This window comes from Nicotiana sylvestris, chromosome 2 (genome assembly GCF_000393655.2).
Source record: "Nicotiana sylvestris chromosome 2, ASM39365v2, whole genome shotgun sequence".
Taxonomy (NCBI): Eukaryota; Viridiplantae; Streptophyta; class Magnoliopsida; order Solanales; family Solanaceae; genus Nicotiana; species Nicotiana sylvestris.
The window spans coordinates 60,818,083-60,835,391 of NC_091058.1; the positions used below are offsets into that span (position 1 = coordinate 60,818,083).

The 17,309-nt window shown below is 39.9% G+C and overlaps 1 protein-coding gene across 1 annotated transcript; it reads right to left on the minus strand.

The window, feature by feature from the left end:
- Positions 1-6,111: 6,111 nt before the first annotated feature.
- Positions 6,112-7,316, minus strand: LOC138884971 (AP2-like ethylene-responsive transcription factor At2g41710). Its single transcript, XM_070165849.1, has 6 exons — positions 7,272-7,316; positions 7,017-7,090; positions 6,825-6,875; positions 6,564-6,685; positions 6,255-6,436; positions 6,112-6,195 (listed from the first exon to the last, which is right to left on the minus strand). Exons 1-6 carry the CDS (start codon positions 7,314-7,316, stop codon positions 6,112-6,114), a joined length of 558 nt encoding a protein of 185 aa, XP_070021950.1.
- Positions 7,317-17,309: the final 9,993 nt, after the last annotated feature.

The following is a 17,309-nucleotide window of genomic DNA, read 5'->3' on the forward strand; positions in this document are numbered from 1 at the left end:
GACACTCAATAGTGGGCGATCTTACCGGCCACTAATCTCTGAAACTTGTGAAGGCAATTAGACTAACAAACCTATCTTCCCACGTCTCTTTCTTCTTCGACCTCTCAAGGCCGAAAACTTACGTATAACCCCCTCTTACATCATCTAGGATATCATCAACATCCACTATAGTAGCTGGTGTGTCGGGAGCAATGTAGATGAGGGATCCGAAGCCTGATTGTCACCTTCCGAACCCTCAGAAGTGCTCTTAGAGGTGGAAGACTTGTCTCGGAGTTGATATCTTCCTTGAAGCTGCTGTGTCTGTGATTAAATAGAAGGCTTCTCTTGCATTGAGTCACCCTTCGATACTTTCCTAGATGGGACATAAGAGATTGATTCAGCAGGCTCTACATCTCTACCTCGGCCAGCTGTCACCTTTTTGGATATAACTCTTTGAAGGGCGAGGGTTAAGGCACTATTGCCTCGGCCTCTGGAAGGTTCACCCCTCCCCTTTGATGTATCATCAAGACCTTGTGATCTAACCATTTTCTATAACAAACAACAACAAGAGTTAGTTCTAGTTCAAGTGTAGATAAATAGACATTCATAGAACAAACCATGTTGCAGGGTGGGGAAATGCGGTTTGCACAATTGCAAGTGCGGCCGCAGCCTGGGTTATACGGACCACACAATTTGAACTTGTGCCCGCAGACATAAAACTGTGGTCCGCAAAATTTTGAGTGTGGTCCCCACAATTGTCATTGCGGCCGCACAATAGATACCTTAAAATAACAACTCTCTGAAGACAGAGATTGGCCTGATCTACGGCCGTACACACTTTTCTACGGCCGTGATTGAATTTCTGCGATCTGCAAAATCTTTCATCACTAGCTTCCCTAATCTACACTTCTGCAGACAACACAATTTCTTGTGCGGCCGCAGATTTCAAAATTAAATCGGGCAGATTCCTTAAGGGTTTCGATTTATGCACAAATTGGACATAGTGATAACAATTAAACATGATAATCAAAATACCCACTCCCCAAATAGAAAATAGAAGTCGACCCAATACAATTTAAACCCCACAGGGATATGAAATTGTCAAATGGTATAAAATAACTAACAAATTGTAAATTAAACTAAGAAAATTGAAGAATCATAGAAATGATTTGAACATACCAGTGATAAAGCAGTGCCAAAGATTGATTACATATGCGTATTTAGGTGGTAGATGATTGAATAGATGTGTGCAAAATTTTAGCCTTTTTTGATTGCTTAGAGAATGGAAAGTTGGAACAGTAGCCTTAGGGTTACTATTTATACACAGTGGGTCTGGCTAAGGAATCAAGAGACAAGTACGGCCGCAGAATTCCTTTGGCAGTCCGCACTCTGTACCCGGGGTACTAATTTCCTTTGATGATCTACGGTCCGCAGATTTAGTCCTTATGCGGTCCGCACTCTGTTACCCGGGGTTCCAATTTCCTTTGATGATGTACGGTCCGCAAATTTAGTTGTGCGGCCGTATTTTGGTGTGGACCGCAAATTTCATTGTGCGGCCGCACTTTGGTTGTTTCTCTAACAAACAAACTTCAGAGAGTTTGAATTTTCCCATCTCAAGTTATGCGGCCCACATAAGAGTTGTGCAGCTGCAGTTGCCTTCTACTGTATCATTCAAAATTGTGCGGTCCTCAGAATACATGTGTGGTCTGCACTTTTTCCAATTTTTTTGAGCATAGTTCCAATAAAGCACACTCATTACTGCAACACACTTCAAATCCAGTTAGCACAAAATAAGACCTATCTAAAGAATAAGAAAAGAAAAAAAAAATAAAAATAAACATGGGCTTCCTCCCAAGAAGCACTTGATTTAACATCGTAGCACGATGCAAATTACCATCACTTGAAATGAATTATTGCCACGACATGGACATCACCAACTTTTCCCAGATAATGCTTCACTCGGTGACCATTGACTATAAACGCCTCATTATTTTTATTTTTCAAGTCCAATGAACCAAAGGGTGTCACACCCACTACCTCAAATGGGCCACTCCATTTAGACTTTAACTTTCCGGGAAACATACGTAACCGTGAATTGAACAACAACATAAGATCACCCTCTTTAAACTCTTTGTTCCAAATGTACTTGTTATGAAGATATTTCATCTTCTCTTTGTATAAGAACGAACTTGTTAATGCATGGTACCAAAACTCATTCAACTCATTCAAATGTGCCACCCTTAAGTTGGCGGCGACATCCCACTCAAGATTCAAATTCTTTAAAGCTCACATGGCTTTGTGCTCAAGCTCCACTGGAAGATGACAAGCTTTTTCGAACACCAATCGATATGGAGACATTCTGATAGGTATTTTGTAAGCCGTCCTATAAGCCCATAAAGTATCATCAAGTTTCTTGGACCAATCTGTCCGGTTAACATTCACTGTTTTGGACAAAATGCTCTTTATCTCCTAGTTGGAGAAGTCCACTTGATTGCTTGCTTGTGGATGATAGGGAATCATTATGAGTGACACCATACTTAGTGAATAAGGTGTCTAAAGCTTTGTTGCAAAAATGTAACCCCCCTCGCTCATGATAGCCTGCGGAGTACCAAACTTTATGAAATTATTCTTCTTCAAAAATGCCACCACACTTCTCGCTTCATTGTTGGGTAAAGCAATAGTATAAACCCATATGGACACATGATCAACCACGACCAAAATGTAGGTGTTTCCACAAAAACTCACAAAAGGGCCCATGAAGTCAATACCCCACACATCGAAAATGTCAATCTCTAAAATGGTGCTGAGGGGCATTTCATTTTTCTTTGAGATTCCACCGGCCCTTTGACATTCATCACCATGCTTGACCAGATCAATTGCATCCTTGTAAAGAATGGGCCAATAAAAACCGTAACTTAGCACTTTGGCCACCGTTCTTGCTCCACCATGGTGGCCACAATACGACAAAGAATGATAAGCCCCAAGAATTTCACATTGTTCCTCCTCTGGTATACATCTTCTAATCACTCCATCCGTACAAATCCGAAAAAGGTATGGTTCATCCCAATAATAGTCTTGGCAATCCTATTTGAGCTTCTTATTTTGGTTTGAAGAGAGCTCATTCGGGATGATACCACTTACGACAAAATTTGCTAGATCCGCGAACCATGGCACCTCTTTTATTGAAATAGCGAAGAGTTGCTCATCGGAGAAGAAGTCATTGATTTCAAGGCCATCATGTGGCCTCCCCTCGTACTTGGATGTCTATATCAAACTCTTGTAACAAAAGCACCCATCTCATCAACCGGGCTTTAGAATCTTTCTTGCTCATAAGATAACGAAATGCCCCATGATCTGTGTGGAAAATCACTTTTGCACCCATCAAGTACGAGCGAAACTTCACAATAACAAATACAATGGCAAGGATCTCTTTCTTCATGAGTGAGTAGTTGACTTGGGCACTATTTGCTAGTAGACCAGATGAAAAATCTTATTGATGCGTTGCCCCAAAACAGCCCTACCGCTATATCGCTTGCATCGCACATGAGCTCAAAAGGAACACTCCAATTTGGAGCGGTGATTATGGGAGTAGTATTCAACTTGAACTTTAGCAATTCAAAGGCTCTCATGCAATCATCATTGAAGTGGAACTTAGCATCTTTCTCCAAAAGCTTGCACAACGGGTTCACCACTTTAGATAAATCCTTGATGAAACGCCAGTAAAATCCCACGCGGCCTAAGAAACTCCGCACGCCTCTCACCGAAGTCGGAGGTGGAAGTTTAGAAATCACCTCAATCTTTGCCTTGTCGACTTCAATGACATTCTTTGAGATCTTGTGGCCAAAGACAATGCCCTCCTCGATCATGAAATGACATTTCTCCCAATTGAGCACCAAGTTTGTTTCTTCACTTCTTGCCAACACTTTAAACAAGTTTGCTAGACAATCATCAAAGGAATTCCCAACCACCGAAAAGTCATCCATGAAGACTTCAAGGTAATCCTCCACCATGTCCGTGAAGATCACCATCATACACCTTTGAAAAGTCGCCGGTGCATTGCATAACCCAAATGGCTTCTGCTTGAAGGTGAAAGTACCATAAGGACATGTAAATGTAGTTTTCTCTTGATCCTCTGAAGAAATAAGAATTTGGTTGTAGCTAGAATACCTATCAAGGAAATAATAGAAAGCATGTCCGGCCAATCTATCAAGCATTTGATCTAGGAAGGGAAGTGGAAAATGGTCCTTCCTTATAACTTTGTTGAGCTTACGATAGTCCATACACACTCTCCTCCTGATCACTGTTCTTGTAGGAATCAACTCATTCTTATCAATGGTCACCACCGTAATGCCCCTCTTTTTCAGGACACATTTAACCAGAGAAGTCCATGAACTATCAGAAATAAGGTAGACAACCCCGACGTCTAACCACTTGATGATATCCTTTTCGACAACTTCTTGCATGGCTTCATTAAGTCTCATTTGATGTTCAATAGATGGTTTAGCACCTTCCCCCAAGTTAATCTTTTGCACGCAAAATACGGGTTTATCCCCCGAGTATCGACCAATGTCCATACAATAGCCTTCTTCCTTTTTTGTAGCACCAGTAATGTGGAGTCTACCTGCACGTTAGTCAAACAAGAGGAAAGAATAACCGGTAAAATAGAACAACGACCAAGAAATTCATACCGAAGATGTGGAGGCAATGTCTTAAACTCTAAGATAGGAGGCTCCTCAATTAAAGGTTTGTTGGAGGAGTTGTCCTATTTTCAAGATACAATTTGCGGGGTTCATAAGTGTACGACCCCATTCCTTGCAAAGAGTTCACACATTCCTTGAAGCCATCCATCTCGTCATCATTAAAGTTGAAAAAGACGGCCTCCAATGTATAATCAACATTCATCACATGACTTGTTTCATCTACAATCACATCGGTCACCAAGTCCACAAAAGAACACACCTCTTTGCTATTGGGTTGCCTAAGGGACTTACACACATGGAAAACCACTTTTTCATCACCAACTCGGAAGGTAAGTTCTCCGGTTTCAACATTAACTAGATCCTTCCCCGTAGCAAGGAAAGTTCTCCCAAGAATAATCGATACCTCATAGTCAACCTCACAATCAAGAAAGACAAATCCGTCGGAAGAATGAATTTATCATCACGAACCAATACATCCTCAATCACTCCCAATGGTCTCTTCATGGTACGATCGGCAATTTGTAATCTCATAGATGTGTGTCTTGGTTGACCAATCTCCAAAGTCTTGAAACCAAATAGGGCATCATATTTATACTTGCCCCAAGATCACAAAGAGCTTTTGCAAACTCAGCACTTCCAATTGTACAAGGAATCGTGAAAGCGCTGGGATGCTCCAACTTTGGAGCCATTGAATACACAATTGCACTCACTTGACAAGTCATTTTTATAGTTTCAAAATTTATCAATCACTTCTTTGTCACTAAATCCTTCATAAACTTTGCATAACTGGGTATTTGCTCCAAAGCTTCAACCAATGGCACATTGATCGATAGATTCTTGATCATGTCAATGAACTTTTTGAATTAGTTCTTGCCATTTTTCTTGGCAAGCCTTTGAGGTTATGGAGGAGGAGGCTTAGGCAATGGTGCCTTAGCCTTTTGCACTACCAGTTCCGGTATGTCAACAATGTGATCCCTAGACGGGTTCACTTCCTCTTGAGTCTCTTCCACATCATCATCAATATCAATCCGCACTTCATCATTTACTTTCACCTTATTATTCGGGGTTTCATTTTCTTGTACCACTTGCTCATCATCCACAAGTTTCCTTTGACTTGAGGTAGGTGCATTCCCACCTTTTCCACTCCTTACATAGAATTCGCAAGACAAGATAAACTAAAAAATGAATAATGAGATAAGCCTACCTCAGCTGTGCGCGAAGAACCGTATGAAGATCAGGAACAAGCAATGTCTAAAGAACGGGGTCATTAATGGATCTAAGATGCTGTAGTTAGTGAGAAGTAGTGCTGAGAGGAGAAGAGCCAGTGGATGAATGTTTCGATTTATAGCTAAACACCCAGCTATCAGAAATGTAACTCCAAGACTCTTAGTTTCACTGTCAGGATGTGATTTCTCAATCATCTTCTCACGATCTACATTACTGATAGTTTGTTTTCATTCTCAACTTTTTCTTTCTTCTTAGCAACCTTCTGTTTAAAGCTCTTGTATGCTGCAGACTGCGAAAAGTTCTTATAGCAGAGGGATAGCTGTTACAATTCCTTTCTTCTTAGGGAACTCTGAAACGACGCATCTCATAAGGTTCAGTCAGCCAAATCAATAATTCTGCAGCTCTAAGCTCATTACCAATATCATTAGAATAATTAAGCTTTTCCCCACCACTTGATGTAACTCGACAAATCAATCTTTCTATCCATCCAAAGCCACCAACATACTCATTGTCCCCGGAGACATTACCACCTTTAAAATTTTTTTTAAGGATGAAACATCCTGAGCATCAGTAATTATTTGGCACTAAATTCAAAGGTCTAATGAGGAATTCTACTATTACAGCAAGTTTCCTTCTACATAACAAAGTTATACTCACCATAATGCGTACTATTAATGTAATCAACTCCAGGAATGCAACCGGATTGTGGATCCCATCGACTAGAGTGGTGTGGAAAGAAAAGGTGGAAGAAATCATAAAAATTAACGAATCCGACATAGCTAATGAAGTTCAAAAACCAGTAAAACAAGTAGACATGAATATGATAAAAAAGATAAGATAATATTTGGTGTGCTCATCATATTTATCTTTTTAATTCAGCGAGCTGTATAAACAAACACATGCTCTGTGCTAGCATACCTGGATAGTGGAAGATATTTAGATATCCCTTTCGAGATACCACTGCTCTTTCTACAAAAGTGAAACCACTAGAATTCAGCAATCCTCTTCCAATGCATGAGTATTTAAAACAAGTGAATGATCTGAAATTTACATGCAAGCAAAACTTTTTTTGGATAAGATAAAGGTAAATTTATAAGCAAACACAACTACCTCCTAAGTGATGCAAGATAATCCTCTCTTGAGACATTTTGCATCTCTTCAAGGTCCCTTAAGTAATCCGTCACCTACATACAAGGCAAGAACATTAAGCAGATAAAAGTTCATCATATTAGCACATAATGGTATTTACTGTTGTTAATTGTAATTTACTGTAGCTTATATTTTAAATTTATCTTGTTTCCAATATTATAAGAGTTTGTTGTTTAGTTCCTTGATTTCTAGTTTATTCCACTATAGAAGGAGTACTATCTCAGTAACTCTGTTAAAGGCTTGTGTATATATTGAGTTCATGGGCATTCAATAAAATTATCTTTCTTTTGTTTTATCTTGCTCATTCATTATATGGTATCAGAGTAGTCTCCTTGACTCTCACGAGCTTCTTTTTCAATCCTCAGACTACCACCACATACACACTTAAAATGGCCCCCAATGTAACAAATTCTGACTCCACTAGCGTCAACTCTAGTATTATTATTCAGTTTAGTCCTGTGTCGCAGCTGCCAATGAAGCTTGTTGGTATCCATAACTTTGCGACATGGAAAGCCCAGATTTCCATGCTCATGCATGGGCATAATTTGTTCGGTCATCTTGACGGTTCTTCTCCCACTCCTTCGACAACTATCACACAAAATGATAGGCAAGTAGAGAATCCAAACTACAACATTTGGTTCCATCAAGATCAGTTGATCCAGAATGCCATAATGGCTTATGTCGATCCAACAATAACCGCAACTGTGGCTACTGCCTCCACTGCTAAACTTGCCCGACACTCGCTCCATATGGCTTATGCCAACAAGTCCCAAACGCGAGTCTTTAGCCTTCGCTATCAGCTTGCATGACTATCCAAGGACTCTCGCCCATTCGCCGAATATATCCATGAAGTGCGCTCTCTCTGCAATGAGCTTGCAACTGCCGGTGTTTCAATCTCCAATGATGAGTTGATTGTGAAAATTCTGAGTGGCCTAGGGCCAGATTTTTGTGAGATTCTCGCTGCAATCCGAGCAAGAGATTCCATCATCTCTTATGAGGAGTTATATGGAAAACTGATTGATCATGAGCTCTTTCTCAAACATGTAGAATTGAAGAAGCAAAAAACACCAATTATTGCTGCTATGGTAACTCACAACAGATCCACCAATTCCAATAATCGCAGTGCTCGTCGACCCAATGGCAACTTACAATGGCGTTACAACAATCGTACTAATGCGCCTTCTCAAGGACTTTACATCAATAACTCTATTCGCTGTCAGTTATGCAATAGACAAGGTCACACTACAAATGTTTGCAGGTCACAGTCTCATAATCATTTAGAGGCAAAGGAAAATTTTCTTTCAGGTATGCAATCTGCACCCAACCAATGGATTGTTGACTCCGGCGCTACTCATCATGTCACCACAGATCCTACTAATCTTGAAGAATATAATGGTCCAGAAGGCATGGCTATGGGCGATGGTAAACAAATCCCAATTCCTCACCTTTGTTCTACTGAATTAGTTGCATCAAATAATGCATTTAAACTAACTGATACTTTGTGTGCACCTGCTATCAAACAAAACATTGCCTCTGTGTCAAAATTTTGTCAAGATAATTTGACATCAATTGAATTTTTCCCATTTTTTCTTTGTGAAGGACTTGAAAATGCGGGCTCTAATGGTATCCGGTCGGAATAGGAACGGACTCTATGACTGGCCCAACTTCACTGTTAATAAGCCTACTGTTCAAGTTGCCTCTACAAAGATTCCTCGTCAAATCTGGCATAGTCGCCTTGGCCATCCCCACTCAAGAATCTTGAACTTTGTTTTGAATAGATTTTCTCTACCAGTTTCATGAACAGACAAGTTTACTTTATGTAATTGTTGTTGTTTATATAAAGTTCAATGTTTTCCATTCAATTGTTTGTCTCTAATTAGTACTGCTCCACTACAGATTCTTTTTAGTGACTTATGGGGTCCATCGCCCGTCTTTTCTGTTGATAAAAATGATATTACTTTGTTTTTATTGACTAGTACACCAAATATATTTGGTTGTACACTCTTAAAAATAAACATGAAGTGCTGGACATTTTTTCCAAGTTTCAACCCTTAATGGAAAACTTTTTCAAAAAGAAAATTGTCTCTCTTTATATTGATGGAGGAGGTGAATACAAATGTCTTGATACATTTCTCCATTCAAACGGAAACACCTTGTATCACCTCCTTATACACCACAAAGAGTGGCCATAGCTGAGCGTCGTCATCGGCACATTGTTGAAACTGCCAAAACACTTTTACATGAGGCATCCTTATTTTCAAATTTTTGGTCGTTTCGCTTGTCAACACGCTGTATATCTAATTAATCGACTCCCCACACAACTTCTAAACAATAAATCACCATTTGAAAAATTATTTGGTGTCACACCCAGTTATGATTCACTTAGAACTTTTGGTTGTCTATGTTATCCCTGGCTTAAACCTTACGCTAAACATAAACTTAGCCTAAGTCAACTCTACGTGTCTATTTAGGTTTTTCTCAAGTTCATTATGCACACCAATGTTTTGATCCCACTAAATCTAATCTTTATATCTCAAGAGATGTAAAAAAGTTTGAAGATATTTTTCCCTTTCAAATAATATTCTCACAATTAAAAGATAAGTCTTTTACACCAATGTGGGAGGTTTCTAATAACACTCCTACACATTCTCCAATTCAAACTCCCGATATTTATCCACTTACTTCTCCTCTACTAGTTCGAGATAATTGTACCAGTGGCCAAACTAGTGAGTCTATCTCCTTCGTCCAGAATCATGCACATTCCACGAGTTCAGGTAATTCACTTTCTCTACCTTCTCCTTTCCCTGCTTCTTTGCAGCAACCCCAATCCCTTATCCCTGCAAATAATCCAACTCCCCATATTATTACCTACCAATGTAGAAACAACACCCAAAACTTGCCACTTACTTGTACAACTTCTCCTACACAACCAACAAACTTGCCATCTCATTCACTACCTCCACATGCTTCTCCTCCTCTGCCTCCGCCTACGCCTCCACCTCCTCTTTCAATTCATCCAATGACACGATCGCTGAACATTATTTTATGTTCCAAGAAACCATTCAATTACCTTGTCCAGCTTCCCGCCGATGTTACCCCTCATACCTTCAAGCAGGCTCAAAAGCACCCAGAGTAGAGGTCAACTATGAAAGCTGAATTTGATGCGTTAATTCATAATCAAACCTGGGAGTTAGTTCCTCGAGATTCTAATGTTGTTGATTGTAAGTGGATTTACAAAATCAAAAAGAAGGCAGATGGTTCGAGTGACAAGTACAAAGCTCGTCTGGTTGCCAATGGGTTTACTCAGTGACCAGGTCTTGACTATCACTGCACGTTCAGTCCAGTTGTCAAAATCACAACTATTTGTGTTGTTCTTTCACTTGCAGTTTAGCGAAATTGGGCCTTACATAAGTTAGATGTCAACAATGCCTTTTTACAAGGCACACTTGAAGAAGAGGTTTTCATGAACCAACCACTTGGATTTGAGAATGTAGTTTATCCCTCGCATGTTTGTCGTTTGCGTAAGGCCATTTATGGTCTCAATCAAGCTCCTCGCGCTTGGTACGATGAACTGACATCCTATCTTTTCTATATGGGGTTTGTTAAGTCTTACTCGGACCCATCTCTCTTTGTTCGGCGTGACTCTAATAGTGTAACGATCCGATCGGTTGTTTTGAGTAATTGTACTTTGCTCGCCAGTTCTCGGGCATGACTAGCACCGTATGATGTATTATGACTCATTTAAATCGTTGGTTTTGGTTTTGAGGATAATCAGAATAGATTTTGAAGAACAATTCTTAGTTTGAAGCTTTAAAATTGAAAGGTTTGACCAAGTTTTGACTTCTTAGTATTTGATCTCGGATTTGGATTTTTATGATTTGGTTAGCATCGTCGGGTGATTTTGGACTTAGGAGCGCGTCCGGAATGAAATTTGGAGGTCCGTGAAAGATTTAGGCTTGAATTGCCAAAATTTGGAATTTGGCATTTTCCGGCTGGTAGTGGAAATTTTGATATTGGGGTCGAAATGGAATTCTAGAAGTTGGAGTAGGTTCATAGTGTCATTTGTGACGTGTGTGCAAAATTTCAGGTCATTTGGATGAGGTTTGATAAGTTTCAGCGGCGTTTGTGAAATTTAGAAGTTTATAAATACTTAGGCTTGAACTCGATAGTGATTCGATGTTTTGATGTTGTTTTAAGTGTTCTGAGGGTTGGAACAAGTTTGAATGATGTTACGGGATATTTTGGCATATTTTGTTGAGGATCCGAGAGCCCCGGGTGTGTTTCGGATGCTCAACGGGGCATATTTAAACTTAAAGAGTTAGCAGATTTTTGCTGGTTTTATGTTGCAGAGGATTTGTTCTATGCAATTGCCAACTTGGGTCTGCGATTCTGAAGGTCTGTGAAGTTGTCTATTGCGAACGCGTGGCTGAGGTCGCGTTCGCGTAGTGTTGGGTCTGAGCTGAGGTTGATGGTTATCTCTTCGCGTTCGTGAGGTTGTTCCGCGAACGCGTAGTTCATTCAGCAGTGTTTAACGCGACCGCGAAAGAGATTATGCGATCGCGTAGGGCAACTTTAGGAGCATCTTTCTTCCTCTTCGCGATCGCGATGGTGCTTCCACGATCGCGATAAATATGTATTTGGGCAGATTTAAAAGATTCAAACGAGGGTTCCAAGTTCATAACATAAAATGGAAGTGGGAGCTTGGTATAAGGTGATTCTTGAAGGAATTTTCAGAGAAGTGATTGGGGCAAGTGTTCTTTACTTAATTTTGGTTAAATTCCATGATTGTATCTTTATTTTTATCATATAAATTGGAAATTTGGGGTGAATTTTGGGGGGAAAATGGAAGAGAATTGGAGAAATGATTTTGGGGATTTGAATGGGCATTGGATATCAAATTTTGATGATTTTGGTATGTATAGACTCGTGAGAGGATAAGGATTCTATTGATGTGATTTTTGTCAAATTTCAAGATGTGGGCCCGGGGGTCGGGTTTGGCCAATTTCATAAGTTTGAGTTTAATTTGATAATTTTCACGTGGGCTTTGTCCCTTTGGCATGTATTGATGATATGATTCTAATTTTGGATAGATTCGAGGTGAATTGAGGCTGAGTCGGGAGGCAAGGGCATTGCGGAGTATATTTTCGTTCGGTTTGAGGTAAGTAATGATTGTAAATCTTGTCCTGAGAGTATGAAACCCTGAATTTCACTTCGTGGTGTTACTCTGAGGTGAAGGACATGGTAGATGACGAGCTTGGGGTCATGCCTTATTAGGGATTGTGACTTGGTCTGTCCCGTGCAACCGTTAAGTTGTGTATTTGATTGAAAACTGTTTGATATCATTGTGTTTTGGAAAATGTTACTATGTTTTGGGCTGAATGCCATATTTGGGCCTTGTTCCAACTATTTGGACCGTTAGGGGCTTTTTTTACTACTGTTTTTCTCACTATTTTGGTTTAATATCTACACTCAGTCATGCTACGTTTTACTGATTTCATAACTCAGTCTTCATTACTCTATTTTTGTGCATAAATTGATATTTTGGGCTGAGCACCCTGTTTTACTAATAGTCTGAGTGGCTTGTGAGGCTGATGACTGAGAGAGGCCGAGGGCCTAGTTGTGAGGATTATATATTTATGGATCAGGCTACACGCCGCAATGATATATGGATCGGGCTGCATGCCGCAACGATATATGGATCGGGCTGCACGCCGCAGCAATATATTAGATCGGGTTGCACGCCGCAACGATATGGCGCTTGGGCTGTAGGATCCCCTCCGGAGTATGAACACCCCAGTGAGCACAGTCGACTATATATATGGATCAGTTTGTATGCCGCAACGATATATGGATCGGTATGCACGCCACAACGGTTATTATATGGTACCTATTGAGCATGAGTGTTGAGTGTGAGCGCTGATTGATGAGAGTTGAGTGATAAGGAACTGAGAGGCTTGCCCGAGGGGCTATATATACATGTATGCGAGTGATGCTTTGCCTGAGGGGCTTGATTTATGAAATTACGATTTGCACTCATCTTTATACTGAGCCTCTATTGAAAATGTTAAACAAATGTTTTGAACAACTTTCATTGAAACTGAAATTTTTATGAGATGTTTGGTATTAAATTACTGATTGGTTTTGTTATTTCCACTGAGATTTTCATGTTATGTGATATATATGAATGACTGAGGGGTTTCTACAAGGGCTGTTTATGATTTGTTTTTGCCCGAAGGGTCGATTATGATTTTCATCACTTTCACTATAAACTACATTGAACCTCTATTGAAACTGTTATAAAGTTATTTTTTCAAAGGATTTTACTGAAATTGGAGTTTAATGAGATGATTTGATTTGTATCCTATTTTTGGAAACATACTATACCCGCTGTGATGCTATGATGTGGATTACATGATTTCTTACTGCTCAGTTTTTATTTACTTTTATTACTTATTGAGTTGGCGTACTCATATTACTCCCTGCACCTTGTGTGCAGATTCAGGTATTTCTGAGCTTTCATCAGCTTTTGTGTATTTTTCGGAGTTAGCAAGGTAGCTGCACGGCGTTCGCAGCCATGCCCTTCTCCTTCCTATCCTAATACATTATATTTCAGAATTAATTTGTATTAAGCAGATAGTGTTGAGTTGTACTTAGTGGCTCATGAGTAATGACACCAGATTTGGCTGTGTTCATTGTATTTTCGTACTTGTTTCCGCGTATTTCTCTTGATATTTTAAAATGAAAGAATTGAGACTTAATCTGTTTAGAAAAAAAGAGTAAATATTACAAAATAACTTCCATGTGGTTCGTGTTGTTTGGTTGGCCTAGTACTGTGATAGGCGCCATCACGACCAAGGTATTTAGGGTCGTGACAAGTTGGTATCAGAGTCTAGGTTATATAGGTCTCACGAGTCATGAGCAGGTTTAGTAGAGTCTCGCAGATCGGTATAGAGACGTCTGTACTTATCCTTGGTAGGCTGCAGAACCTTTAGGAAATCCCACATACTTAAATTCTTATCGGGTGTCATTGATTCAACCTGAAATGTAACTCTTTGAATTCCTTCCACACGTTCGTATGCACACATGAGCACTCAATATTAGTTGTGCATTGACGGCTTGTGATTTCCCTGATTGAGGGGTAAGATGTGGTTTCTGTGTGTTGATGTTAGGCCAGTCTGGAGGACTCGAGGCCCGATTTTTGCCTGTAGCTTGAGCGCTGAGGCATAGATTGTGTGAGCATGTGCTTTTGGATTCATATGTTCGGTAGTGTCCCTATTAGTGGAAGTGATAGCTGAATGGTTATGTGATGAGTATGATGTGACTGCGAGATGTGTTCATATGATTTAGATGTGATAAGAAAGGTTTATTTGAGGGTAGGAAGAACGATTTGATGCTTGATTTCCATCTTGGTTTGATGTGTAACCCCGAGTTATTGGTGTTTGGAAGGATCTTGTCATGTTGTCTAGTTTTGGAATGAAGTAAATTTCATGTCATGATATGAGTTTAGACTCAAGAAGGTTAAGTGATCGTGTAAAAGTTATGATTATGGAAGTGTATAGAGAGATACCAGTTTGAGGCTAAGCAAGTGGATTATCTCCTGCAGAGTGTTCTAAGGTTTGTGTGATCCTTATATCATGGGTTGGGAATCCCCTTTTATCAATGAAGTATATGTGCTTTAGTTTGAGTTCGGATCACGTAGAAGAGTTGTCTTGACTGTTACGAGGGTGAATGCGAGGTTCGCAAATGATTTGAAGTACTAGATGGTCTGTGTTGCACGAGCTTATGAAAGATTGAGTTTAACCTTGTATAGTATTGTGGCAGTAATAGAGTATATGCATTATGAGTTATTGTGTGTTTGGATCTATGGTTTTGAGCCAAGTGGGGGAGTCTGCCATTGATAAGTTGATTGAACGGTTATGTACTATGTTGGTTCTAGTTTTAGGCATACAAGTGAATCAATTATGTCTTATAGAGGTTGAAATCAAGGATGACCCGAATAAAGAGAATTTTGGATAGAGGTCGTGTTATGCTTTATGGGTGTATAAGAATTTTGGAATGACTTGAGCTATTATTGGTGAGGGATGTAATGTACGTGGAGTAGGAATTTACTTTGTTGCATTAAGGTGGGGTTACTCTCTGTGGTGTCGGAGTGCTAATGGAGCACAGGTCGTCCCGTCCGCTTGACTAGTCTAATTGAGGTTTGGGTAGAGTGGATGACTCCCGAGAATGGTTCCAATGGTTAAAGATTTTACATGTACAATTAGGATTTCAGGTGTATTTGGCTAGAAACTGAGTTTTATATTGGAGGATGACAAGACTTGTGGCATTTCTGCATCATTATGGCAAAGGTTATAGCTTTAGATTCGCAGAAGGTCTCTTTAGAGCGGGTATCTCGGATGTGATACTTTTGGGGGTGCTTCAGAAGAATACAATGGTTTATGAACCTTATGGCAGTGTGATTTTATGTTTGGGTCTCATGTGGTGAGTCTGGGTTGAGGACTTCGGTATCATGGCAAGGAAAAATATCAATTTGAAGGTAAATCAGAAGAAACCTGGGATAAATAAGATAGCTTGGTAGTAGGTCGGATCGACATGGTAAGGGATATGATTAGTTCTTTGGGTGGTTATGAGGTAAAGAGTTTCTACAGGTATTTTGTGGCAATGCTCTTAGGTTTTTGATGGCTTGCGTAGCTTGGTTGAGATAAAAGGATTCTGTCCTGACGGTATGGTTTTGTGCAAATGGGATTCAGAGAGTTCTTGATGATTTCTACCACGGTTAGAGATGTATATTTTTTACTTGCATGAGGAGCATGTGATGTATAGTGATTTTCTTCTAGATGGGATTAACTGGAAAGTTCTTGGCTAGTTGAATACGTAGTAGCTTGTGGCTCGGAATGGATTATGAAGTCCTCGCATTTGGCAAAGGATGGCATGGTATATGTGGTATGTTGTGTAGGGTTGAGATTGCATGTGTAAGGTTATGGTTCGGTTTTGGAAGAAGGTTATAAATTCTTGGGCAACATGGACAGTTTTAGATGACTAGATAAATGAGGCCATCGATTGGTGTGGCTTGATGATGGTATATATTTCATTGGTATTGCGACACTCTCTTGTGTGATCGATTGCTGAAGTTCAGATTTTGCCTTGTGGTACAAAAAAGTTTCAGGAGTATTCCTCGTAGGATGATCGTGTAATCGGAGAAGTGTAGATATTCCTGTGGTGGAGTTGATACTAGAAATGGTAATTCGTATGTTCTAATGGATTTGGAGACTGATAGTTTTTGTGAGTAGATGGTTTCGTGGTTATGGACTGTGAAAATGTAGCTAAGGTTAGTCAGAGGGTGGTATGTGTTGTGATTCAGTCACTGTGGACTTTTAGAGGGTTATTTATCCATTGTGGGTGACCAAAGTTGATTTAGAGATCATTGATAGGCCTAGTATGGATGTGTGTGCTGCACCGGGACGAAATTGTTGACTCTGAATTGCTATTTTTTAGGGATGTGCCATTCTATTATCATTGAGCTTATTCATGTTCTAGAGTAATCTATGAGTTACCCTTCCGTGTTGCGAGGAGTTGTGATTTTTGGTATGCACATATGGTGCGGTTCTATTTGGGCTTTATAGCGAAATTTGAGTGAGACGAGTATTTGGGTGTTGGATGATTGATTGCACATTGGATATGCTCTTTCGGACTGGTATGGCATTGTGTTACTTACTTCTCCGTGATTATGGTGATTCACTTTTGGGTGCTAGACATCAAATTGCGCGTGGTTGTTGATTTTGATTATAGTGACTTGAGGTGTTTCATGTGGACCCGTGTTTGTATAAGATCGCACATTGCAGTGAAGTTAACTTGAGGTATGATCCTTCGGGTTAGATTCACGTGTTTTGGTTCTACGGTGTATGATGGGTTCTTAGCATTATGTTGTCGTTGTACTGGTGAGCTTGCGGTACAACTCTCTCATTTGATTCACTTCCCATGATTTGAGTACATTCAGACTGTTGCTTATTGGTGCACGGATTGCACAGGTTGTGGCTTTAGATTGTATTGAGGTTTCATGTCACCAGAGTAGTCATGTTGGATTAGATGAGGTCATTAGACCTAGAATGGATACTAACAGATTCAATTTTAGCATGTTGGAAGGATAATATCGATATTTGGCTTAGAAATTTGCTATGGTTCTTGCCAAAGGACAAGTGGCTTCACGAATGGTTGATATGAGGAATGGATATGACTTTCTGCGTGTTTCATTCA

Bases quoted from the DNA above. Each gene is read 5' to 3' on its own strand.
- LOC138884971 (XM_070165849.1), bottom strand. From the start codon at position 7,316: ATGAACTCAATATATACACAAGCCTTTAACAGAGTTACTGAGATA. The intron at 6,876-7,016 runs GTAGTTGTGTTT...TCACTTTTGTAG, and splicing joins TATCTTGCATCACTTAGGAG to AAAGAGCAGTGGTATCTCGA. The intron at 6,196-6,254 runs GTTCCCTAAGAA...AACTTTTCGCAG, and splicing joins ATGAGATGCGTCGTTTCAGA to TCTGCAGCATACAAGAGCTT.